Source organism: Astyanax mexicanus, chromosome 25, assembly GCF_023375975.1.
Source record: "Astyanax mexicanus isolate ESR-SI-001 chromosome 25, AstMex3_surface, whole genome shotgun sequence".
Taxonomy (NCBI): Eukaryota; Metazoa; Chordata; class Actinopteri; order Characiformes; family Acestrorhamphidae; genus Astyanax; species Astyanax mexicanus.
Window position 1 is genome coordinate 6,906,228 of NC_064432.1, and position 25,462 is coordinate 6,931,689.

General features: G+C 39.7%; 1 protein-coding gene across 5 annotated transcripts in view; it reads right to left on the reverse strand.

Moving 5' to 3' along the window:
* tbc1d1 (TBC1 (tre-2/USP6, BUB2, cdc16) domain family, member 1) overlaps positions 1–25,462 on the reverse strand; it is a 96,166-nt gene that overhangs the window by 6,838 nt on the left and 63,866 nt on the right. For all 5 annotated transcript variants that reach the window (XM_022681729.2, XM_022681728.2, XM_022681727.2 and 2 more), the window contains 5 exons: positions 19,649–19,846; positions 12,500–12,661; positions 10,237–10,398; positions 4,264–4,508; positions 3,440–3,599 (listed from right to left, as the gene is read on the reverse strand). In XM_022681729.2, coding sequence (XP_022537450.2) covers positions 3,440–3,599; positions 4,264–4,508; positions 10,237–10,398; positions 12,500–12,661; positions 19,649–19,846 — 927 coding nt within the window. The remainder of the gene's footprint in view (positions 1–3,439; positions 3,600–4,263; positions 4,509–10,236; positions 10,399–12,499; positions 12,662–19,648; positions 19,847–25,462) is intronic.

A 25,462-nucleotide genomic window follows, 5' to 3' on the forward strand; every position in this document is an offset into this window, starting at 1 on the left:
ATCTGATAACAGCTCATTTCAATTGTACATGTTTTCCTAATAAATGTATGTAATAATACATGCATTAAGCTAAATAAAGCTAAATATTGACTGTACTAACCAGGGGCCACTGGTAGGGCTGTTCAAACATGGGACCACAGGTGAAGCAAGACAAAACAGGGCCTTTTGGTGGGGTCGTACCAACCTGGTATCACTAGTGGGGCTGTACCAAACAGCTGGACAGTTTCAAATTGAGGCAACTGATTGGGCTGCACCAACCAGGTACCATAGATGGGAGCTTACAAAAAAGGGACTACTGGTGGGACAGGACAATCCAAGGACCTGTGGTGGGCCACGACAATCCAGGAAACCAATGGTGGGGCAGTACCAACAAGGAACCAGGGACCTGTGGTGGGGCAGTACTAACCAGAGACCACTGGTGGGGCTATATTAACCAGGACCACTGGTGGGGCTGTACCAACCAGGGACCTGCGGTGGGGCAGTACTAACAAGAGACCACTGGTGGGGCTATATTAACCAGGACCACTGGTGGGGCTGTACCAACCAGGGACCTGCGGTGGGGCAGTACTAACCAGGGACCTGCGGTGGGCCACGACAATCCAGGAAACCAATGGTGGGGCAGTACCAACAAGGAACCAGGGACCTGTGGTGGGGCAGTACTAACCAGAGACCACTGGTGGGGCTATATTAACCAGGACCACTGGTGGGGCTGTACCAACCAGGGACCTGCGGTGGGGCAGTACTAACAAGAGACCACTGGTGGGGCTATATTAACCAGGACCACTGGTGGGGCTGTACCAACCAGGGACCTGCGGTGGGCCACCACAATCCAGGAAACTGTGGTGAGGCAGTACTAACCATGGACCAATGGTGGGGCAGCACCAACAAGGAACCAAAAACGATGGCTCAGTTGATTACCGCAGAATCGAGGGGCGTGCTCAGCATTGCACTCATAACTGTCTCCCTCACACACCGTCATGGGTTTGTGAGTAAACACAACAGTATTAGCGCCAGCCGCCAGGCATGACTGACTGTGTATTATGCTCAATTTACTTCAGCACATCCAAAACAAGTGGGTGAGCAGGTAAAAGAGAGAGAGAGAAAAATATAAAAAAGGGGTTTGGAATCTCTGTGTTAATAAGGCTCTAAATTATCCATGTTATCTCAAGTGAAATCCAACTGACCTGAAAAGTTTGGGATTTTAAGAGATGAAAAAAGTTGAAATGCAGATACCACCTGTCAGTTTTTCTCCTTCTTCTTTTACATTTTAGACTGTAATTATATACTTCAACAGTTTGAACATGTTCAGTAGTGCTTCACTGACTAATCCAGTTGTCAGTTTGCAGTTGTTAGGTATTAAAGGTTAGGCACTTTCGTAAGAACTGTCCAATGAAATGTCCTTAAAGAAACCACAAAGGGTTTCCCATGGCATCAGACAAACAGATCTGTATATCTGTATTATTCAGCACGAGCCATTGTTCCACAACATAATTATAATAAACAATACTACTGTCAATTTAAAACCAATTACATCCAGATATGTTATGATAATAGAGTAGCATAAAAATACAACTGCTATTTTGTAGGACATTTCTGATGTCGTAATTTATATTATATAAATAACTTTTAAATAGAGTTTTTTTCTGTATTTACTTTCTTGCTCCTGCACCATGCTAATGCTGCTCCAGCAGTGCTAGCGGGGTTATATGCAGGGTACAGTCTGATATACTCACTTCTGAACGGTGAAAAAGCTAGTGCTTAGCACTGTTAGTGGCAAATGCTAGTATTGCTCCCGTCTTGGTGCTGGAAAACTAAACCGAAACTTCTTTTATAAAACTGTACTTCAGCGGAGTGACTTTACTGCTCCTTAATACCTGACTGATAGAATCTATTTTTGGGAAAATTAATGGATTTTCGGTGCGCCTTACAGTGCACAAAATACTGTGACATTTTTCAAGAGTAAATGAAAAAAATGACAGGAATTTATGTTCAGTTCCTAAGAAGTTGAAAGAATAGCCTTCCAATAATGTTTGGTAACATTGCTGATTATTGCTGATTATTAAACTGATGATAACAGTCGCTCAATATGCCGACATGGATCAAGACATCACACGCGTGATGTGGCAGTTTGTTTAAAGGCAAGACTTCAGTATAACAGATGTGTGCTACTTTTTGACTAATAACCTGTTAACCTAATAACTTACATAAGGCAAACAAGTTCCTGGTAACGCCTGGAACATCCCCGCACGTACACATTCTTCACGCCAGCCACAGTTATGATGCCATTCAACCGCTTAAAAAGAGTCTGCTGTATAGAGTAACAGTAATCTGGTTTGGAATCACCATGACTGCAGTAAAATCGCCTCCCACTCAAAGCATGTCTGTCTCAGTCCGGATGTGCAGGCTTTGTTGTGTAGCTGTTCACCTCATTCCTCTGATGAAGGATTTACTCCTCAGACTGACAGGTTAAATCAAGTCTTTGAACACTGGAAAAAGGAGTTCAATTAGCTATTTCACATCTAAAACTTCCAGTTTTAAAACTACCAGTCCAGCTTAGGGAGGGGCAATATAATAATATTCTGCCTATGTCACATTTAAAAACCTTTGAGGCATAATGTAACTTTACTTTTTTTTTAATACTGTTTAAAAAATAATCATTTTAAAATGTTTTAAATACTTTAGTTTTCCCAAAAATCAACAGTGCGCCTTATGAATGAAAGTACAGCGTTATACAGGAGCTTCAGTGAAGTTTCTCCAGCACTGAGACTGGAGCATTAACCTCTAAACAAGCTAAGCGCTAGCTCTTTCACTGTTCAGAGGTGAGTATATCAGACTGTAGTCTGTGGGTTTAATGTGTTTAAATAAGCTACGTGGGACAAACCGCTAGCTAATATCACCCTGGCTTACCAGAACACTCAGGGTTTCTCAGTGTAGCGCTGTCGGGCAGTGGTTATCCGCTAATGCTAAGGCTTATAAAGGTAGGTAGGTAGGTAGGTCGGTCGATCGGTAGGTAGGTAGGTAGATAGATAGATCACTTTATTAATCCCAGAGGGAATATCATGCTGCTGCACCCAGCCTTAGTGGAAATCTGTGTACCGCTCTCAGTAAAAGTATCATTGTCTAAACGGACAGTAACAAAGGAAATATAATTCAGTTTTTTTTGTGTACATTTGCTGAAGTACTTGCATTTTTGATGATTTTTACTTAATTTGCCTGCAAATAAAATTCCTTTCCATAAGAAAAAGCCTTTAAGGCTTCTTTTACACTCCACTACATTATCGGTGGAGGATCTGTTGCCTCTTCTGGCCCACGAGAGTAAAAGCCTGGAGAGCCAAAACTTGTGTAGAGATCACTGAGAGCCCGAAACCCCCCCACCATATGGTAAAAAACAAACAAACAAATGAACAAAAAAACTGCAGGTGTGTGTAAATTTGTTTACCAAAGACTCTGGCCACGAAACCCAGAGGGAAGTGAGAGGCAAAGGCGGTAAGAAACCAAGGAGCAGCGTAGAGGCTCGGCCCGATCTCATACTGCTCCAGGTGAGTATACAGCTCCCTGTGGTAGTCGTGTAAAAGACGAGACAACTGATACATCTGGATCTGAGAGAGAGAGAGAGAGAGTGTGGCTTATCAAAGTGTATATTCAATGGTTCAGGTGTTGATTATCTTAATCCTATGTGTTTATTTCTTAGTTCTCTAAGAGTCAACTGAACAATAAGAGACTCAGATTAGATCAATATCGACTGATACTCAGCATTGAGAGACTCGGATTTGATCAATATCGGCTGATACTCAGCACTGAGAGACTTAGCTTGTATTAATATCGGCTGATACTCAGCATTAAGAGACTCAGCTTGTATTAATATCGGCTGATACTCAGCATTTAGAGACTCAGCTTGTATTAATATCGGCTGATACTCAGCATTTAGAGACTCAGCTTGTATTAATATCGGCTGATACTCAGCATTTAGAGACTCAGCTTGTATTAATATCGGTTGATACTCAGCATTAAGAGACTCAGCTTGTATTAATATCGGCTGATACTCAGCATTAAGAGACTCAGCTTGTATTAATATCGGCTGATACTCAGCATTAAGAGACTCAGCTTGTATTAATATCGGCTGATACTCAGCATTTAGAGACTCAGCTTGTATTAATATCGGCTAATACTCAGCATTAAGAGACTCGGATCGGATTGATATTGGTTGATACTCAGCATTAAGAGACTCGGTTTGGATGAACTGCAGCAGAGAGATCTATCTACCTGCAGAATGATCATGTCGGGTCGATACTGTTTCCGCAGGCCCATGTCGTACATGAGGAACTTGAGCATGCTGAAGGCGTCCTCCTCGCTCATGTGCAGCAGCAGAACTCCAGCCACGAAGCTCAGGCCCTGACAGTAGCCCACCTCGGGGTCCAGCAGAGAGTAGGCCTTCAGCAGGTTATACAGAGAGAGCTGACCTGCACCCAGCTGAGTGCTGAAGTACGGGTGGGTGGGGAAAGTGCGGCCTGAAAGAAAAGAAGAAAGAAAGAAAAAGAGAAATTACGGTTCTGATGTTTAGATGTTTTATCAGAGGACAGAGGACAGCTATCTGATAGTTTACCGCTCTCTAGCAGGTAGGAGGCACTTTGAGTGGGACACTATTATATCTTAAACAAGGCTTACAGAATGATAAATGGTAACATCAGAGCGATGGAATGTGTACCTGCAGGGACTTACTCAGGCATTACTAAGGTATTTTTGCTTACAATCTACTATAATTGGCCACAAATCTAGGTTGCTAGGGTAAGAGGCTATTAGCCTGGAACTAAGCCAGATTTTGACATTTTTTTAAAGCATTAGAACAAGAATATCTCATCTTATACAGCATACTTCTAATGAGTTGCACTCCCCTACACAATAATGGAACAGTGAGGCCAATGATCTCAAAGATCCAATCAATCAATTAATCAATCAACCTTTATTTTGACTCGGATGTACATTGAGGGCAACCCTTATTTCCAATGTAGCCGAGCATTTACAAAAACAGGGATTGACATGACAAAGAAAATAAGAGCTAAATTTAATTATTTTAAAATAACAGTAAACAAAATATAAAAATAGCTAAAAAATATATAAATTATTATTATAATAAAGCTTGGTTTAATCGATAAAAAATTAAGATCAAAAGAAGATAAGATTACTACAACAAAAATTTGTTAAAATTAGCTAAAAACAAACTTTTACATAATACAATAAAAATGGAAGTAAAAAATGAACTAAACAAATAAAAGCAATAATAATTAAAGAAAATCAAAATCAGTTAAAAAGCAAAAATAATAATAATAATAAAATAAGGAAAGAAATAAAAAGGAAATAAACAATTAAATAAGAACTAAAATAAAAATAAAAAGTTAAGAATAAATAAGATCAAGTAAAACAGGTACAGTCTTTTTCATCATGCAGCAAGATAATGACCCAAAACAAACTAACAAACTGCAAAAACTACGAAGTGAAAGGTTTCAGGCTGGTCTAGTTAATCTCCAAACTCCAGACCAAACCGATTAGAGCATGCATTGAACCTGCTAGGAGGAGACTGAAGGGAGTAACCCCTCACTAAAAAAACAAACAACAAATAAAAAAACACCAACTGAAGGAGGCTCTAGTGAAAGCGTAGAAAATGGGTCGCAGACTTGATGCAAGTATTGCAAGCCACAAGTTTTCAACTAAATATTAAGTCCAAAGGCCTTTTCAAACAGGATTAGTTTCTCAGGGGGGCGTCTGTAAAAAATATTTAACACTTCTAATCAATCATAAAAATCTTGTATCCAGACTGAGTGAGGTTTTTTTTCGGCTTTCTTTCTCAGTCACATAACATTGCGTTCAGTAGCTCCTCCATTTCCACTCGCTGTTTTGTTGTTTACGTGGATTTCAGTGAAAACGCGTGCCCTAAGTGTAATTACGGTGAATGACAGTGGACAAAAAGCTATTTTATTGAACGCAAGGTGATATTACTTAGAGATGTGCGTCCGGACGGGACTAAAATTACCGGAGGACCATGGATGTGAATTCCAACCAATCATTAGACAGTAGGGCCACCCGGGAATGTGTCTGTATTTTAGCCACCACAATAAAAAGTGGTCAACAATGTCTTTAAAAATGATTTTCACTGACCAATCTCTTCTTGTTTGAACTGTTGCTAATGTAAAAGAAGCTCAACATGCTTGGAGAAGAACACTATCTGCCAGTTCTGTTGTATCAGCTAACAAACACCCCTGATAATCTGCTGAGTAATCACCAGGATTCAAACTTGTGAAGACAACCAACAGTTAGACAGTAGGGCCACCCTAGTTTTGTTTGTAGATGGCGACAACTTTGTATTTTTTGTTGTTGTATTATTTTATATACTTCTAAGTGCTTGCCTTCCTAGAAAACTACAGCCTTTTAGACATTCTAGCTCTTTCTTCCTCTCCCCTCCTCCCCTGTAACTACATAATTACAGCATTGCATCATGAGCCGAAGGCTGACAGTGACATCTTTCAGTGAGCCTCAGAGGGACCAGGTGAGAGTGTATGTGTGTGTATATATACAGTATATGTTACCATTCATGCAGGAATGCAAATATGAGCCACTGTTTGGTGTCTGTGTGTGTGTGAGTGTGTGTGAAAGGGTGTCTTTTCCCATAGGAAGAGCAGTATCTCCCTCTATACTTTTTTCACTGAGACTGTTTTCTTTGTCTGTCCATCTCTTAATCTCTCCTTCTCTACATCTGTCCATCATCTCTGTCTCTCCCCCATTCACTCCTCCTTGGGCGTCACTGCGGCGAGTTTGCTTCATTGCAGCGTGATGACATCAGCGTGAAGAGGAAGAATAGGGGCATGGGGAGGCGGACACACCCATGTAGATTGTGTGCGAGATCCTATAGGGAAAGTAGTAGTGCTAGCATAAACCTATGTCTACGTATGTGGGTGTGTTTGAATGTACAGCCACAAGCATATATAATTACATCAGTAAATACATCTCAGATAAGAGAGGAAAGATTAATAAACCCAAGTATTTGGGTTTTAATGTCCTGTATCAAGAGAATAGATCTCCAGGGCTTTTAACCTGAAACAACAGATCCCAGCACCAATCATCAACGAATACGCCAATATTAAGGCAACAAAAAGTCAAGGTTGATAACATTACTTTACTAGTCCTGTATAGCTTGTATCTTTTAACAGAAAAACAGCCAGTTTGTAAAGAGGAAGAGGTAGAATACTAAAATAAACTAATGCCAAAAGTGATGCTGAACCTATTCCAAACCCTGCTAAGTCTTGTTGCTGAGTCTGTTAGCATTCTGTTAGCAAATCTGCTATGGCTAATATGCACCAATCTTGCGGATACTGTCTGCTGTCCCTGATAGCATTGCGGCTTCAACCCTCCTGGACCTGGCTGTTAGCATCGCTGGGAAGTAGTAAACAGAGTAAACTGATACAGAAAGGAAGAAGCCAGTAAACAGTCAGTTCTTTAATGCTAGGTTCACACTATAAGACTTTTTGCGTCATAAGCCGTTGTGTGCTGTTCACACTACATGACTGATCAGCAACAAGGAGTCCCGAATTTCAAGATTTTCTCACTCTGAAACCCTGAAAACGTTAATTCACCTGGCTGCTCTCCGGAAACACTAAACTAAACTAAATACACGAGAACTAGTGATGTCTGATGAGTTTTAAATACTAAAATGTGTACTTATGTCATTAACACAGGACTATATAAAATGTTTCAGTGCTAGTGCTTTACAGTGTAAAACCTGTTTTCTGTAAATAAACTAAAATATACAGGCACACTTTTTTTTTTAGTAAAATACATTATACTACTTTGTAAAATTAAAGAAATACTCAGAACAAGTAGTTCATTTCTATTTTTAATTTAAGTTTTTAAAGCTTTTTTCTCCATTCACCCACATGCATAGACTGTCTATAAATGTTTTGCTCTGGTAACGCAGGAGACAATGCATTTTGGACCAGTGGTTCTCTCTTTCTCCGTGATTCCTTTGACAGTATGTAGCTGCTGCTTCTGACTCCCAGTCGCAGACTGAGACAGATATCTAACATGCCAAATATTTGCCAGGTGTCTGCTACTGGTCGACAATCAGTTGGGGCAGGCTCGGTGAGTGTCTTTACAGTAGTTCACACTACACGACTGAGTAAGCACCGAGTGATTCGTAATTTTTCTCAGAGCAGAGTTTTTGTCGAGGATCGACGAAAAAGTGTTAAAGACTGACAAATTTGGCTAAAATTGTGTAGTGTGAACCTGGCCATGTACCACACGAAGATTAGAACATTTTCAAAACTTCAAGCAAAAGTGGCCCAAGAAAGGGCAACTACTGAACTTGCAGTAGGGTATTACATGTCCTGGGCTTTTACTGTTGGTCATGAAGGCCTTACCTGAAAAATTACTGACTATAAAAAAATGATTCAATGACTTTAAACTTTAGACTTAAAAGTGAACAACCAATAAGTGTTTATAACAGTGATCATTGCTGCACAGTAAATACTATACTAAGCTATCCAACCCAAATTCAGCCACAGAGTGAAGTTTTGGTTATTCTTGTGGTTCACAGTAAGAACATCCACAGGTCTCACCTACAGGGTGAAGCTTTGGTCATGTTTACAGTTCACAGCAAGTCATACCGAGCTTTAAACCACACTGGCGAGTCTGCACGACCGTAAGCCAGTCCTGGATGCGGTCTGAGTGAGTTGAGGAAAGATGTGGGAAGGCGTGTGTTCACAGAAACACAAAGAATCCGAGTTTCCTGGTCAGGTAAGCAAATTACAGTTTACACAATCAAAGTTCTTTGGCAAGGTTCATACCACTACATTCTCCTACCTGTGAGACATGATTTATAGCAACACTGTGTGAATTTTAACAACTGAAAATTATGTTGATGCTCCACTGACCTGCAATAAGGTGAATACTGTATCTGTGTGTTTGTTGCTATTCCAGGCTAAGGATGGTTTTAACTACGTTATGGAACTCTTGCAAGAACTGGCATGCTAGATATCTGACCCAGTCGGTGACTGTGAGTCAGGAGCAGCGGCTACATCTTGTCAATGGAATTACAGAGAAAGGGAGAGAACCGTGGGTCCAAATCAAAACACACCCCCTGCATTACCAGAGCAAAAGGTTTATAGACAGTCTGACCACTTTCTGTCCTCTTGTTATATAACGAAATGAATGTTAAACTCTAAAGGGAGTTTGTGACTGAGTCCTATAAGAATTGAGTGAATGAAGCTAAAAGCTAAAAACTTTAAATGTAAAACAACAATAAACTACTTGTTCTGAGTATTTCTTTAATTTCAGAAATTAGAATAAAGTATTTAACTAAAAACAAAAAATTGTGCCTGTATATTTTAGTTTACAGAAAACAGGTTTTACACTGTAAAGCACTAGCATTACTGCTACTGAGAGCTGATTGGTTGGTGAGCTGATCCTGGAGATACAGGTAGAGCACGTTTAAAAGGTGTATGACTGGAATTAGTTTTATCAAAATGATACTGAAATATTTGATATAGTGTTGAGGACATAGGTACATATTTCAGTATAAAACTAATCAGATGTTTATAAACTCAGATTTTACTCAGTTGTTTTATATGGAGCCATTTATTGTGGACTCACTTTAAGTGTGTATTCTCCTCTATAGAGATTCTCTGGCATGGTATCGCCAGTTATTATGTGTGTTTAGTTCTGGTGTGTTTTCATGATGAAACGTGTTGCTGAAGAAACAGCTACAGCAAGAAAAAATAGTAATTTGTGACCCTGTGTCGCCGATCAGTCATGTAGAATTAAAGTCTCAACAACTGAAGGACTCGAGATTACAGCACAACCAGTCATGTTGTATAACCTTGGCACTATCAGTTTAAGAGCAACAGTTCTGTAATTGACAGCTTGCCCAGAAATGCATGTGTGAAGTGTGTCTTCTAGGTGAGGTTCATAGCGTGAATTACACTTCCCCACTACAGAACAAGCCCATGAGTTAGAAAATCATATTCTCACTTCAGGAGTGTTAAAGAATTTATGAAATGCTAAGTGCCCACACAACTTCAGAAATGGAATGTCTCATCCATCTGGCATCCACTATTAGGCCTTGCTCAAACTCCAATATGTGATGACATACATACAGGCTGTTCAAGCCTGTGTCAAATATAACTTAACATGTTGAGATACACAATTCTGACACTTAATAAAGTGTGTGTGTGTGTGCGCAACACTAACCCAGGTCTATGAGGATTGCATGCTGCTGCGAGGTCAGTTGCTTCAGTAGCTCTTTGTAAGGCGTGTCGTTGTTCGGGGGCTTATTGGTGGGCACCTGCTGCCGGAGTAGATACTGCTCAGAAAGAAACTTCCAGATTTCACCTCTGTGCTGCCGTGGAACACCTGAGAAAAAGAGACAGAAAGACAGAAATAAACATGACTGATAATTCTTACAATGCTGTGATTCTGTGAAAATATATCATGAAACAATTCTGTACAACATTTTCTACATGAGAATTTGACCACCAATAGTCTTGTGCAGGTTTACTCTATTCATTTGATTAGCACCACCACGTGCTATCGATATTTGGCGCCACAAATCAATACTTTACGATATATCTCAAAATCTATATACTCGCCCAGTCCTACTGATAATAAAACAGTTTGGATATACCTTATTTTTTGGACTATAAGGCACACTTAAAATCCTTTAATCTTCCCAAAAGTGCAGCAGTATTAGCATTAGCTGCTAACTGCAGCGCTAGGTCTTTCGTCGTTCATAGGTGAGTATATTGGACTGTGTGTTTGCAGTGTTAAAACAAGCTACGTGGGACGAACCGCTAGCTGAGGTTACCCTGGGATACCGGAACACTCAGGGTTTAGGTCTAGCACTGCAGTTAGCAGCTAATGCTAATGATAATGCTGCTGCCCCCAGCCTTATTGCTGGAGAAACTTTATTCAAAACGTACCCCTAGACAAAATATTGGACATCTAAGCTTACTCTAAATGAAGGGAAGTGCTTTACTCACTTAAATAAACAGTTTTCAGGCGAGAAATCTGTGTAGGTTAACATCCAGCGCTCGTGTAACTTTTTTGAAGATTTAAAGATTTGTTTACTTTAGAAGGGAAACATGGTGACCCTCTTGCTCACTTCGATGTAGGCATTCTTAATAGTGTTGTTTAATGTGCCCTATATTCTGTGCACCTTGTGTATGAAAATAGACCCGAAAATAGACATTCATTGATAGTGTGCCTTATACTATGAAAAATACAGGTATAAAAAAATGATAGAAATAGTAACACAGCAGTGCAGCCCTGGGGACGCAGTCTGTGTGAATCCACGTTCACGTCTGTCTGTACGTGTTGTGTGTGTGTGTACATATGTGTAAAAAAGTCACAAAGCATAACCAAAGTAATCCTTAAACCCACACAGTGTTTACAGTAATGGCACATCCATCATGTCAAGTAGGAACAGGCAGGACCGCGCACCCATAATCATGTGTTCGTGTCCTTTTACAGGCTGCGTTACTCGCCGTTGAGAACCTCTCACGCCTGCTGCTGAAAACCTTGCCTAACACCAGAGTCGCTTTACTGCATATTAGCACGATACTGACAATACTCCAGACATATTGAACATATAAGTGTTGAATGGTAACTTTTACATGCACTACAAATGTGTTATGAGTAGTAGAGTGAGAGTAAAAAAGGTTAAATGGATGTTAATCTACTCAGATTTCTCTCCTGAAAACCATTTATTTGGGCAAGTAAAACACTTTAGTTTATTTACTGTAACCTAGGATTCCCGAACTTATTAGTGGCTATCTGCTCCAGCAGTGCTGTCTAAGGTTAGCAGCAGGCTACAGGTCGATAATACTCCCCTCTGAACAGGGAAATAGCAAGCGCAGTTAGCAGGTAATGCTAAAGCTGCTCCAGCAGTGCTAGCCTGGTTAGGAGCAGACTACTACTATTAATAATAATTTTCGGCTCTAAACAGGGAAATAGCGGTTAGCGGCTAATGCTAATGCTACTCCAGCCCCGGAGAAACTTTACTGAAACTCCTGTATAACACTGTACTTCAGCAGAGTGGCTTTACTGCTTCTTAATACCTGACTGGTAAAAGGAGTAAGCACAGTTTTAAGGTGATATTTCCAGTTACAGCTGAATTCACGCTTTTAATCCCAGAAAAACGCTCCTATTTACCTTTTAAAAGGCCATTTTAATGCCTGATTAAAGGGCCGATTACTGTTGTTTTGCTGTTTTAGTGCTCGGCGATGACTCGGCTCTTGAAACTACACTATCGTGCACTAATTTTTACCACTTTACGTTGCACTCATGAATTTTTTTACACGCTTAGAGCCATGCAAGGCATACTTTTTCCCGTCGTTATGATAGCAAATACACAGTGACACGTCCTTAATCAAGGTGCAGAGCAGTTGACAGCTCTCCTATACATTGCTAAAATAGTGTGGGCCCATAGTGTATTTGTGTGTGCGTTTTGTATTACCTTGTCCAACAGCTGTGTGTATCCTCTCGGTATCGAATTTGACCTTCGACCTGCCCATAGTGCTGAGCATCTTCTCCCACACCAGCGTAACGTCCTTCAAACATGGTGTGATCTCCTCGTAGTCTAACTTCAGTCGCCTGCTCTGGAGATCACTTTCTGAGGCTGTGTATATGCGCGCGCGCACACACATACACACACACACACACACACACGTAGAAGAAAAGATGCATACATTAAACTACAGAACAACCACAGGCATGTGTTTATCTCTCTTTAAATAACATGTACATAGAGGCAGTCACGTATATTCATGCTCAGACAATTAACATACACATCTATCTCATTAACTGCAGACAGTTAACGTGTGCAATCTCGTACATCATCGCATCATTCGACACACACACAAAGACTCTTAATTAAAAGCAGGGCTCAATTATGATAAACTGACATGTCCCCTTTGGCATTATATGGAAAATTCATGTTTGATAAAGTTACAAATCAGCAGACTTTCCCTGAGGGAAAGATCTTAGCAAAAAAATAAATAAAAATAAAGAACAATTACGGCTGTTATTTGTGCACAGGAAACCTGAGCTGTTGTTGTGTGTCTGCTATTAGTACACTATTACAGTTTAGGGTAACCAATAGTAACTCAACTTTGTTTGCGAATGCATTCAGCTTGTTAGTCATAGACATCTACAGTATGAACCATTCCTTATTTGAGTACATTTTGGGTGGATTTTTGGCCAATTATCTCCTCAAGTAATTTAGTTACTTCTGAAACACCAAAACCACATGTTAAGACTGCCCAATCACACAACACCACCAGTGCTGGAAGGGTGAAACATGGGCTAGCATGTCCCAAAAAAAAAAAAAAAAAAAAAAACTTTTTTTAGAGCATTTCAACCCCAACTGCTGCTTACGCAACATGGCTGGAAAGCTCAACAAGCTTGGAGGAGAATGTTAACTCGGCAAGCCCTGTAATTTCAGACAAACAGGTGCCCAAATTGTGCGACATGAAAGAAGGGGAGAAGAGGAAGGTTCATTATAGCTATCCAAAGAGAGCAAGGCAAACTGTGTTGTCTCAGACTTATGGATGGCTGTGGCATCTCTGCCAAAACCCTATTCAAGGGCAGTCTAATAAAGCAAAATGTATAAGAGACAGGACTGGTCGACACAATTCTTAGGGTTCATTGAACTGTAGCATTCAAAACCAAGTTATCCAAGTACTCAGGAGTTCAACGTACGAAACAAAGTTTGCACCTTGCAGACTAGACCTACATCTTAGAGACTCATGACTAGACTCTGACTTGTAACTCAAACACTTGGAGTCATACCTTGGACTGGTGACCCAGAGACTCACCAATGAACCTCAAAGATTCAAGAATCCATTCAGAGTCGAGACTTGACTCACTACTTTGACTGAAACCCCAAATCTGAGACTCAAATTGCACTTTACAAACTGTGTAAAAGGCTAAACTTACACCTTAAGAGACTGAAGAGTCAAGAGTGGAGTGGATTGCACAGCACCCCACAGACTCAAAACTCAAACCTAGAGTATCCCATAAACTGAACCTGGACTTATGCCCAGAGAATCTTGTGCTCTGAGACTTGTTTTGCATCTTATAGACTATGGAGATATAGAGATGATCTGGGCCTCGTCGCACTCCACAGATAAAATACTCAACTTGCATCTTTGAGACTCAAAAGTTGATAATGACTTATCCCACCCACCACAAACTGAACTCACATCTTAAGGCGCTTTTCCACCGCTATGGGGCCGGTGCGGATGCCAAGTTCCTGAATGGATCTTTGCGTTACACGGCAAAATGATAGGCTCTCCGACAGAAAAGCTGGTTCCGTTCTGGTCTGGAACCAGTGAACCTGTAACGCGGGGTGTTGAAGCGTCTCCGGGGCAAAATTGTTTATAAACCTCATCGCTATCCTTAGCCAAGAGCAGCCGAAGAAGCTAAATGAATAAAAATGAATCAACAGTGGTCCACAGAGGATAGCAGCAAAAGTTGCAAGAGGAGCTTGGGTTCCGCTATGTTGTTTTCAAATCTCCCCCCTTACACCCACATTCACATACGTAGTGAGTGGCTCCTTAAAGCAGTGGAAACACGGGCTGGTTCTTAAAAGGTTCGCAGGAACCGGCACCGGCTCCTGCACCAGCACTTTGTTGGTGGAAAAGAGGTATTAAGAGACCAGGACCCAATCCCATAGCACCCTTCTGCCCTAGCCGTTTGGCATGTTCACACCTAGGGGTAGGCTGTGCTGATTCTTGGCTAGAGGGGCCCGGCAAGGTCACCTAACGGTTCTTAAAGGGTTGTCTCAAATTCTTAGGGGAAGGATTTCACCTCTTCCCCTTGTAACTATGTACCAAGGATAAGGGTTACTCTTGAAATAGGTTACACTTGAAAACAAGGGGTAGGGGTATAAAGAAGAAATAGGGTTTGGGACCAACTGTCGACTGTGGTTTGAACCCCACTTGATGCATGCCCACTTGAGACTTGATTTGCTCCTCAGTCTCAAGAGTCAAATCTGACCTGCACCAAAAGGATCTGATACTCGATGTACACAAATGTCTTTTCACACCTTAGACACTCAACTTAACTTTGACTTGAGGCACATCCAGAATTGACTCACACTCCACAGATTTGAGACTTGAATTACACCTAAGAGCCAACTTTGACTCACACACCAGGAAAGTGAATTAATGCCAGCTTGATATCCTAGGGCATGACAGCTAATAATACATTCACCAACCACTTCAAATCTCACTTGTGCTACAACAACAGGAAACTCAACAGAGACCTTTTACCGCAAAGTAATTTCAACAATGACGATGGATTTACTGTTAATTGCAAGGTTAACATTTGAAGAGATCACTTCCTACAACAGCACAGAAACTTTATTAACAAGACATTCGTAAACTTGGAACAGCAACCCACAGGCTTCACTACACCTGAACCCTAGGGACAAGAGTTGATTTGCATTCCAGGGATGCGACCCCAGAGACGCAACTCGACTCGACCACAGGGACTTGGGAGGCAACTCGACTTGAACCCCAGAGACTTGGGACGTAACTCGACTCGCACCACAGGGACTTGGGATGCATTTGGACTCGCACCACAGGGACTTGGGATGCATTTGGACTCGCACCACAGGGACTTGGAACACAACTGAACTCGCACCACAGAGACATGGGAGGCAACTCTACTCGTACCCCAGGGACTTGGGCCGCAACCCGACTCGCACACCTCAGTGACTTGGGCCACATCTCAACTTGCACCTAGTAGACTTGGAAAGCAACTTGACTCACACCACATGGGACTAGGGACACAAGTAGACTCACACCACAGGGACTTTGAAGGTAACTCAACTTGCACCACATGGACTTGGGAGGTAAATCAACTCGCACCACAGAGACATGAGATGCAGGAAGACTTCAATCTTGATTCTTGCACCAGGGATTTGAGACTCAACCCACAGCCCAGAAATTTTAGACCCCAATTGGACTTGCTTCCCAGACAGCTGAGATTCCACTTGGGCTTGCATTCCAGGACTAAAGCCACCATGCAGCCTCACAGCCTAGAGACCCTGGAATCAAGTCTGACTCACTTTCCAGAGACTGACTAGACTTGGATTTCAGACATTAGATTCCCTTACGGATATGATTCGCATCCCAGAGGTGTCACTCTTCAGAGACCTGAGACTCAACGTACAACTTAAAAACTTTACCTTGAGTTAGTTGCGTTCCAGATACTTTTTAGGCCCACTAAGACTTGCATCATAAGAGACTCCACCTTGATTTATACCCCAAAGACTTCAGATTTGCCCCTCAGAGTTTCAACTGTAATCGAACTCCAAAGACTTGAATAAAACCCAAACTTCACAGCTTGGAATCTGAAGCTGTATTGAACCAGACAGCTTTTTGGTTCTACTGGGTTTTATTGGGTACAAAGGCAAATCTGCAGATAATGACAACACCAAAGTAAAATATGACATAACCAGAACTATACATCTCAATCTGAAAAAAATGTTCTGTACTTGAAAATGCTTTTAAAAACAATTTTTGTGCCTAACAAGTCAGAAACTGCTGCTTTTCGTCTAAGAATTAAAAGATTATTTGCTGTATTTGAGCTCCATAAGCCTCGCGCCACAGGTAAATATTCCTCTACGTCAGCAGTGACCCAGTTTCCATAAGGCAGCGCCTCCTTCGCTTTTGTCTTTCTTCTGTTCTGTCAGGAGGCAAGCCTCGACTCAGGAGAGCATGAGGGCGTGTTAAGCAGGTCAGGTGGCATAACCGTAGCTGAGCCATAACTGTGCCAACACGTTTTTTTGAGGGAACAAGATTAGCTGGTGCGATTTGTTGTCTTCGCAGGGACGTGCACTCGTGTGTGTTGTGCGTACATCACACTTTAATTAAGGAGTTGAGTAATTCCATTGTTGATAAATTAAAACAGGTCGAGTCGGGCTGTGTGCGTTTCATGGGTGTTTACTTGTCTGAACTCGATGACTTCAGTAGCTCAATAAAACTCAGGCAATTTGGCTAGTCATAACAAATGACTTAAGCAATGAAAATAAGTGAGGGTTTATTAAATAAGGTTATGTTATTTGAATTATATAACATATTGAAAAATTATATGGTGTGTCATTGTATGTTCATACAAAACTAAGAGGAAAACTAGATTTTAGTACTTTTTAATAATTTCAATGCAAAGGAAAATATTGTTTAGCCCTTGAAGATCTGAATAGATGGGAAAATAGTAAGAATGCTGTTTTCTCTCTGTAATGAACAGAAACGTGGAATATAATATTGTACTGTAAATTTCTTGATAGCAAATAAATCCAATTAAAAAATAATTAATTTTTTGTTTTGATTTTCATTCCATTGGAAGCCTGTGTGTAATATTTTATATTTGATATTGACCTTTTTCTTTCATAAACCATCCATAAAAGTGATCTGAATCACATGAATTAAATTTGTAAAAAAAAAAAAAAAAAAAAGTTACTTTCTCTCAATGGCTCTAGTACTGTTGCTCATTTTCCATGTCAAGCTAAATTTACTGTTTTAGTGGTTTATAAACTTGTTTGTTCATTGATTGGCTGGTTCATGGTCTACTCTGATGGAAAACAGCTCTCAAATAGCATTATGTGCAACAAAACATTTAAAAATAAAGAAAATACATGATGTCCATTGTAATTGATGCAGAGTCTAAAAGGGTTAAACTGGTCAGAATTTGTTCTGGATCAGAAACTTGATCCCATGGATAACTGTAGATATTTTTGGACACATTTTACTACGTTTAGACACATTTAATTGTGAATGCTCAAATATTTACTGCAATAATTGCAATTCTAAGCAAAGGCATTTATTTGTTATAGTAAAATTGCCAAAATATGTACTATAGGTATATATTTATACTCTATTAATATCAGATTTAAGGCCAAAGTGAAAATTTTCATTTTTTTTTAAATTAGGGTCAGTCTCAGGTCAGGGTGAGGCAGAGGGTCAAGTTTAGGTAAAGGATTATGGCGATTCGGTTACACACTGATTCAGGTAGTACAGGTATGTGAGCGAGTGTGCGTGTTGTGAGTGCGTGCCACCTTTGAAAGCGGGCGGGGCTTGAAGCGATTCTGTGGAACTGGAGGAGGAACAGCAGAGCAGGTTTACTGTGGGCAAAATCAACCACACTGCATTGCTCAGATGGTTTTGCATAAATGCCTTTAACGCTACCTGAAGATTAATGTAGGGAAGTCTGCCTACTGCGTGTAAACTCTACCGTTACAACAACTGCACAAAAGCCAGGCAGAGAAAGAAGCCTGCTGGTGGTCAGAATGGCAGTGCAAACTGTACTCATCTTTATATAATATGACACTGTCCAACATGACTGAGACTCTTTTTCATTGGTCAAATTTAATTTAAGAGTGTCTGCAAAAATAGTTTCACCCAAAAGGAAGTGTGAGACCAGGAACAATATATGATTTTAAAAAATGTGATCGTTAATCATGACGTACAGTGGCTTGCAAAAGTATTCATACCTCTTTATTCACATTTTGTCATCTTACAACCACAAACAAACATTTGTTTTATGAAGACTTGAAGTGACAGACCACCACAACATTGCACCTAACTGTAAAGCGGAATGGAATGTGACAAAATATTCATCCCCACCCCATATCAATACCTAGTAGAGCCGTCTTTCGTTGCAGTAACAACATGCAAGTCTTTTGGGGTTATGTTTCTATGAGCTTTGAGAATCTAGAGACTGAGATTTTTGCCCATTCTTATTGGCAAAAAAGTTTGAGCTCAGCTAGCTAGGATGGAGAGTGGTGCAGGAAAAAATTGATTCAAGCTCGAATCGCGATTCTAACGTTGAACGATTCAGAATCGATTCTCATTTTTAAAAAATAGATTTTTTTTTTGGTGAAGCTACTGTCGCACGGAGCTTTTTAACTGTACCGCAGAACTCATTATCTGTCCTGCGGAGCTCAGCTACTGTCCTGCGGAGCTCAGCTACTGTCCTGCGGAGCTCAGCTATGGTCCGGCAGAACTGCTTAACTGTTACATGGCTCAGGGCAACAGTAGCTGAGCTCTGTTGAGTCAGATTTAAGAGAAAAAAAACACAAGCCATAGACTTAATATGAGTGGTTTGCACTTATTGTTTTAACTATATAAGACCTAGAAAAGGTCTTTTATTTTTTTTTTATCCTTATTTCTATTTCTTATAGAATCAGTGTGTGAGAGAAACCAGTCAAATCATTTTGCATTATATGATTTTGTCAAATATAACTCTAGTTTGCAAGCCATTTTTGCAAAAGTCATTTTTGAAATTTTCTTTAAAATTTTATTTTTAAATCTCGTCTCGTTCTTGTGAACCCAGTATTGTGTCTCATCTCGTCTTGTGATATTTGTGTCTCGTCAAACTTCTACTGTAGACTGATTTGTTTGCAGCCTGAACACTTCTGAAAACCAACGCAGTTTTACTGTGGATAGCTGTGATAGATAGCTGTGATCTGACTTTGGCTGAGCTCTTTGGAAGGCCAGAAGGAAAGATCATTAGCGTAATCCAGGCATGAGAAAGGGATACAGCGATATGTACAGTAATGACTGCTTCCTGTGTTTGTGTTTATGTTTCAGTGTCTCACCCTGAAGTTTCTGGTTCTCTCTCTCCATTCTCAGAAGCAGGATTTGCTGATGGATGGCTTTGCGCCATAACTCTCGTAGCTCCTCCCCACTTCTCTTTCTCCTCTCCTCGGGCACCGCCCGCAGAGGACAGTCTCCGCCCCCAACTCCGCCTCCAATGACCAGTCGACCACCAACTTCTAGAGAAGCTTCTCCTCTTTCTGAGAAGGGAAAAGGAATAAGAGAGTCACAGAGGGTCCTATAATAATGATATTATTGGTGTTGCATAGTGGATAACACCACTGGCCGCTAATGAGCTACCACATCATGTGGGAGACTGGGGTTCAATTCCTGGTCTGGGTGACTATGATATACCTGTGATACACCAATAAGAGTCATTGGGCAAGACTCCCAACACACTACATTGGTTGCTCTGGATAAGAGCGTCAGCTAAATTCTGTTAATGTAAACGTAAATTATGATATTGTGATTCTTTATTACTGCGATACTCGATTTACAGTATTCTCTATTATAATTCTCTACAATACTTCACGGCAAATATCAGGATTATTTTATTTATTGGTGTCAAATTCACAAAATTTCACAACTAATATTCTTCACCGCTAATTTACCCTACTAAATTGATTATAGCGCTACCATGTGGAGTAAGTCTTAGGGAGTTTAGAGCACCAATGCAATGATAAATAATAAATAATCTACATTTAACATCGTGTATCAATAACAAGTCACAAACAAAATCGATACAATGTATCGCAATATCAATATATTGCACCTTATCGCAATTTTCGTAGAAATCAGCTGGTGAACGGAAAGCGCTTAAATTTTTTCTTGGAAAAAGTGTATGAACCCTGGTATCTGCATGGGTTGCTTTGGTAACGAGGTCAGTGTCAGTAAATCAACAATTAAAAACTAAATAACTAAGTAAATTGAAAAAAATTCTCCAAGGGTTCTAAACATTATCAAAGCTTTATCAAATCACTTGATTCTAGTCTTTCCAAACTAGTTTTAGACAACTAAGCATTTTTGTAAGTCACTCTGGATAGGAGAGTCTACTTAATACCCTAAATGTGAATGTACTATATTTTTCACACTAACAGGTGCACTTAAAATCCTTTAATTTGATCAAAAGTAAAATTATGTATGAATTTTATCAATCAGGTTGAAAGAAGCAGTAAAGCTATTTCACTAAAGTACAGCGTTATACAGGAGTTTTAGTGAAGTTCGATGATTTGGATGCCTGAGCCAATAACTTTCGCGATATAGTTTTTAGTCATTTTTTATGGCTGTGTAAACACATATATTTAAACACCCCTGTTTACTTCTGATTTCAGAGAACTGTTTTTTTTTTTTTTTTTTTGATAGCCATCGTTTTATCAGGTGATCTCAAATATGTTTTTTTTTTTATCTAAAACAGCACTTGGGATTTGCTCACTCTCTCGCTCTCTCAGCACTTTTATTTTTTCTTTTAAACAAAAGCGGTATTTTGAGGTTTGGGATCCACCCTGTCGTTTGGGTGGTGTCTTCAACTTTTTCTTTTTTTTTTTCTTTTTAACACTTTCTCGCACACACACTCACTTATCCATGCACATGCACACAGATATACAGAGTACTCTGGTATTAAGCTACTGAATAATTTTATGTTTTTTCTTTGCACACTTAAAGTATAATGGCTTGCAAAAAAAAAGAGACCAACACAAAGTGGCACATAAAATTGTGAAGATGAACGAAATTGACACGTTTTTCAACATTTAATCACATAAAATTCTGATTTGCAAAAGTATTAATACTTGGTAGAGGCACCTTTCACTGCATTTACAGCTGAGACTGAGATTTTTGCTCATTCTTCTTTGTAAAACAGCTCAAGCTCTGCCAGGTTTCATGTCTTACCACAGAAGCTCAATGAGATTTAGGTCTTTAGGACTTTGATTGAATCATTCTAACACATGAATGTTCATTAATAATAATCTAAATCATTCCACTGTAGCTCTGGCTGTATGTTTAGGGTCATCGTCTTGCTGGAAGGTGAATCTCCTTCCCAGAATCAAGTCTTTTACAGCCTCCAACAGTAGGGGTTTTTCTACAGGATTTTACTGTGTTTATCTCCATCCATCAATGGTTTTCTTCTTGTTACTCCTCCGTAAAAGCCAGATTTCTGAAGTGCACAACTTATAGTTTTGTCCTGTGGACACAGTCTCCTTCTCACGTGAGCTGTGGATTTCTGCAGCTCCTCCAGAGTGACCATGAGCCTCTTGGCTGCTTCTCTGATCAGTGTGGTTGTAGAATACTTCCATTTTATTTTTTGGATGATGGATTAAACAATGCTAACCCTAACCCTGATTTTATAGTCTGACCTTACACTTAAAATCTCAATAAAATACATTTACGTTTGTGTTAGTATTACGTAGGTGTCAAAACGCGAAAAAGTTTAAGGGGTAAGGCTCGAATTAGGGGAAAAAAAGCCAGAAAGTACCGGAGGTTTAATGATGTGTTTCTGAATTAGTATAATATTTGAGGATTATTAAGAGAATTTCTTAAGCTTGGACATTTGATTCAGCTGACAGTGGGTCAACAATTTGACACTTGCCTTTGATTTGCTAATCAAGCTCTAAGATCTTATTTAAAAACTTATAAAGCTTATGTACCTTATACAACTATTATAAATGAGAACACCAAATCTCTCGCCACACATTAAACACTGATGACCTCATTTTATTACTTATTACTTACATTCTAATGCCCAAGTCATAAACGACACACTCGACAGAAGGAACGGAATGGAAAGTGCTTGCATGCCACACACACACACACACACACACACACACACACCCCTGAACAAGTGCGCTTGCATGCACCTCGCCATCTTCACAAACACAAACAGCCATGAGCCACTCCCTCTGCAAATAAGCTACCCTACAGCCTCAACCAACGCCCAGCCAATGTACACACACACACACACACACGGGCATACACACACACTCCCTTAAATGGGTCAATAAGGTTGGTGCTTTCCTTTGGCAGCCTGTCAACATGACCTCCAGCAAAACACAGGGTGGAACACCACACCCATCACACACACACACACACACACACACACACACACACTACTTTATTTTGCACATCCTCCCAGATATATACACACACACACACACACACACACACATACATACAGTAAAAGACACTTCTCTAAGAACACATGACCATGACCTGCTTATGAGTTTCCACATAAGCAGTCACTTTTAGCAGCTCTCCATCACTAAAACAACTACTTATAGTAGTGAGTGTGTGTGTGTGTGTGCGTGGTTATTCAAGTTCAGGTACATCACTGCCCTTAGCAGCTTTCATACAGGTTACATCATTATCATACACACCTCATAAAACTGGTATGAACTCAAAGGTGTGAAAAGGTAGTGTTTAAAATACTTCTGTAGAAGCTGAAGCATCAACTCAAGCTTTTTACTCTGGAAGTAAAAGTTTCATACAGGTTACATCATTATCATACACACCTCATAAATCTGGTATGAACTCAAAGGTGTGAAAAGGTAGTGTTTAAAATACTTCTGTAGAAGCTGAAGCATATACTCAAGCTTTTTACTCTGGAAGTAAAAGTTTCATACAGGTTACATCATTATCATACACACCTCATAAATCTGGTATGAACTCAAAGGTGTGAAAAGGTAGTGTTTAAAATACTTCTGTAGAAGCTGAAGCATATACTCAAGCTTTTTACTCTGGAAGTAAAAGTTTCATACAGGTTACATCATTATCATACACACCTCATAAATCTGGTATGAACTCAAAGGTGTGAAAAGGTAGTGTTTAAAATACTTCTGTAGAAGCTGAAGCATATACTCAAGCTTTTTACTCTGGAAGTAAAAGTTTCATACAGGTTACATCATTATCATACACACCTCATAAATCTGGTATGAACTCAAAGGTGTGAAAAGGTAGTGTTTAAAATACTTCTGTAGAAGCTGAAGCATCAACTCAAGCTTTTTACTCTGGAAGTAAAAGTGTAAAAGTTCTGGTTTCAAAAATTCTATATTTTTTGCACTATAAAGGTGCTCTTAAAGTTCTTTAATTTTCCCAAAAATCATCAGTGCGCCTTTTAATCCAGGTTCAGAGTTATACAAGAGTTTTAGTTTGGTTCTCCAGCACCAAAACTAGAGTAGCATTAGCCGCTAATCATGCTAAGCGCTAGCTCTTGGCCAGTTCAGAGATGAGTATTATCGGCCTGTAGCCTGCTGTAAACCCTGGCTAGCGCTACTGTAGCAGAATTAGCATTAGCCGCTAACAGTGCTAAGCGCTAGCTCTTTCCCATTCAGAGGTGAGTATTATCGACCAGTAGCCTACTTTAAATCCCAGCTAACACTACTGGAGCAGCATAAGCATTAGCTACTAAACGCACTAAGCGCTAGCTCTTTCGCCGTTCAGAGGTGAGTATATTATACTGTAGCCTGCACATTTACTATTGGAGTTGGAGTGATTGTACGAACCAATAGGGTGTTGGAATGGTATATGTTTATACTTCTTATCCAACCACAATCTTTTTTTTTACTCTATTTGGATGGAGAGATTTATCTGGATAGGGGTTTCATTGGAACAATAAGAAGACGGGATGAAAACAAGCTGAAATGAAATTGAAGTAACAAGGCTGTTTTAAAATGTAAGTAGTAGAAAGTTCAGATAATTAAGTAAAAAATTTAAGAAATGTAAGTAAAAAGTTGAAAATAAAATAATTACTCCAGTAAAGTGTAGATAACCAACATTTCTATTTAAGTAACGTTTATTACATGGGACACTAATAGACTAGGGGTCTTTCTCACTATGTTTTATTATTATTTTATTACAACCCATTGCTTACAATGACCGTGATAACCCAAAACTGTTATTCTACAATAGTTGATATTTGGCAAGACAATTCTCTACAATACTTCACAGCATCTGTTACAGTTACTATAGATGCTATAGTTACTATAGACACCTCTATGGACTAAGGACTACTCTGGGTTTCTATAAGTTAGTTGTTACAATATATATTACTAATAGCGCTACAGCTAAGTTGCTACTAAGTTAAATATAACCTGGGTAAAATCAATGTTGAGCCATTGTGTAATATCACAGTCCACATTTTGCATGCATTTTACAGCAAAAGTTTTTTTGTATGATTTGTTACTACAGCATAGCATACCATATTTCTGGTAATTTAATATGTACGTGCTGTCAGCACATTTTTTGCACGCCAAAACGATGTCCCGCTTGGAGATTATGAGGACTAATGTTACAAAAACAGATTTAATTCAGAATTCGTGCAAACATCATGAAGCCTGACACCACTATCAGTCCTGACAGCAGAGTCAATAGGGCTTTATTTAGCGTATTTATGCGAGCTAGCATCGTGTTTCATGTTTTCCCCTGTTGCGACACACCCGACTTTGCTCACAACAGGTTTCATAAACAGCAAATAATATGATTCATTTGGGTCAGGGTGGGGGAAAAAAACAAGCTCCAGGACTGGAGGATCCACTGAGCAAAACAGAGGCAATTTATGCAGTAATGCCATCAAACAGTAAAGATTTATGACCTCATAGTAAATTAGGATTACTTGCGGCAATCACATTCGTAAAGATTGCAATTGGCATCACCACAATAAATCATTAAATTTAGCTATGTATAATAATAATAATAAAAAACAATACAAGAATATATATAAGCGTCTGTGCAGAGCCCTTTTTCACTCCATCTTAATCTTAAATAGGGAGTATAGGGTACTATCGGATAGTATAGTAAATATATGGTAGTACAGGGAGTATAGGAAG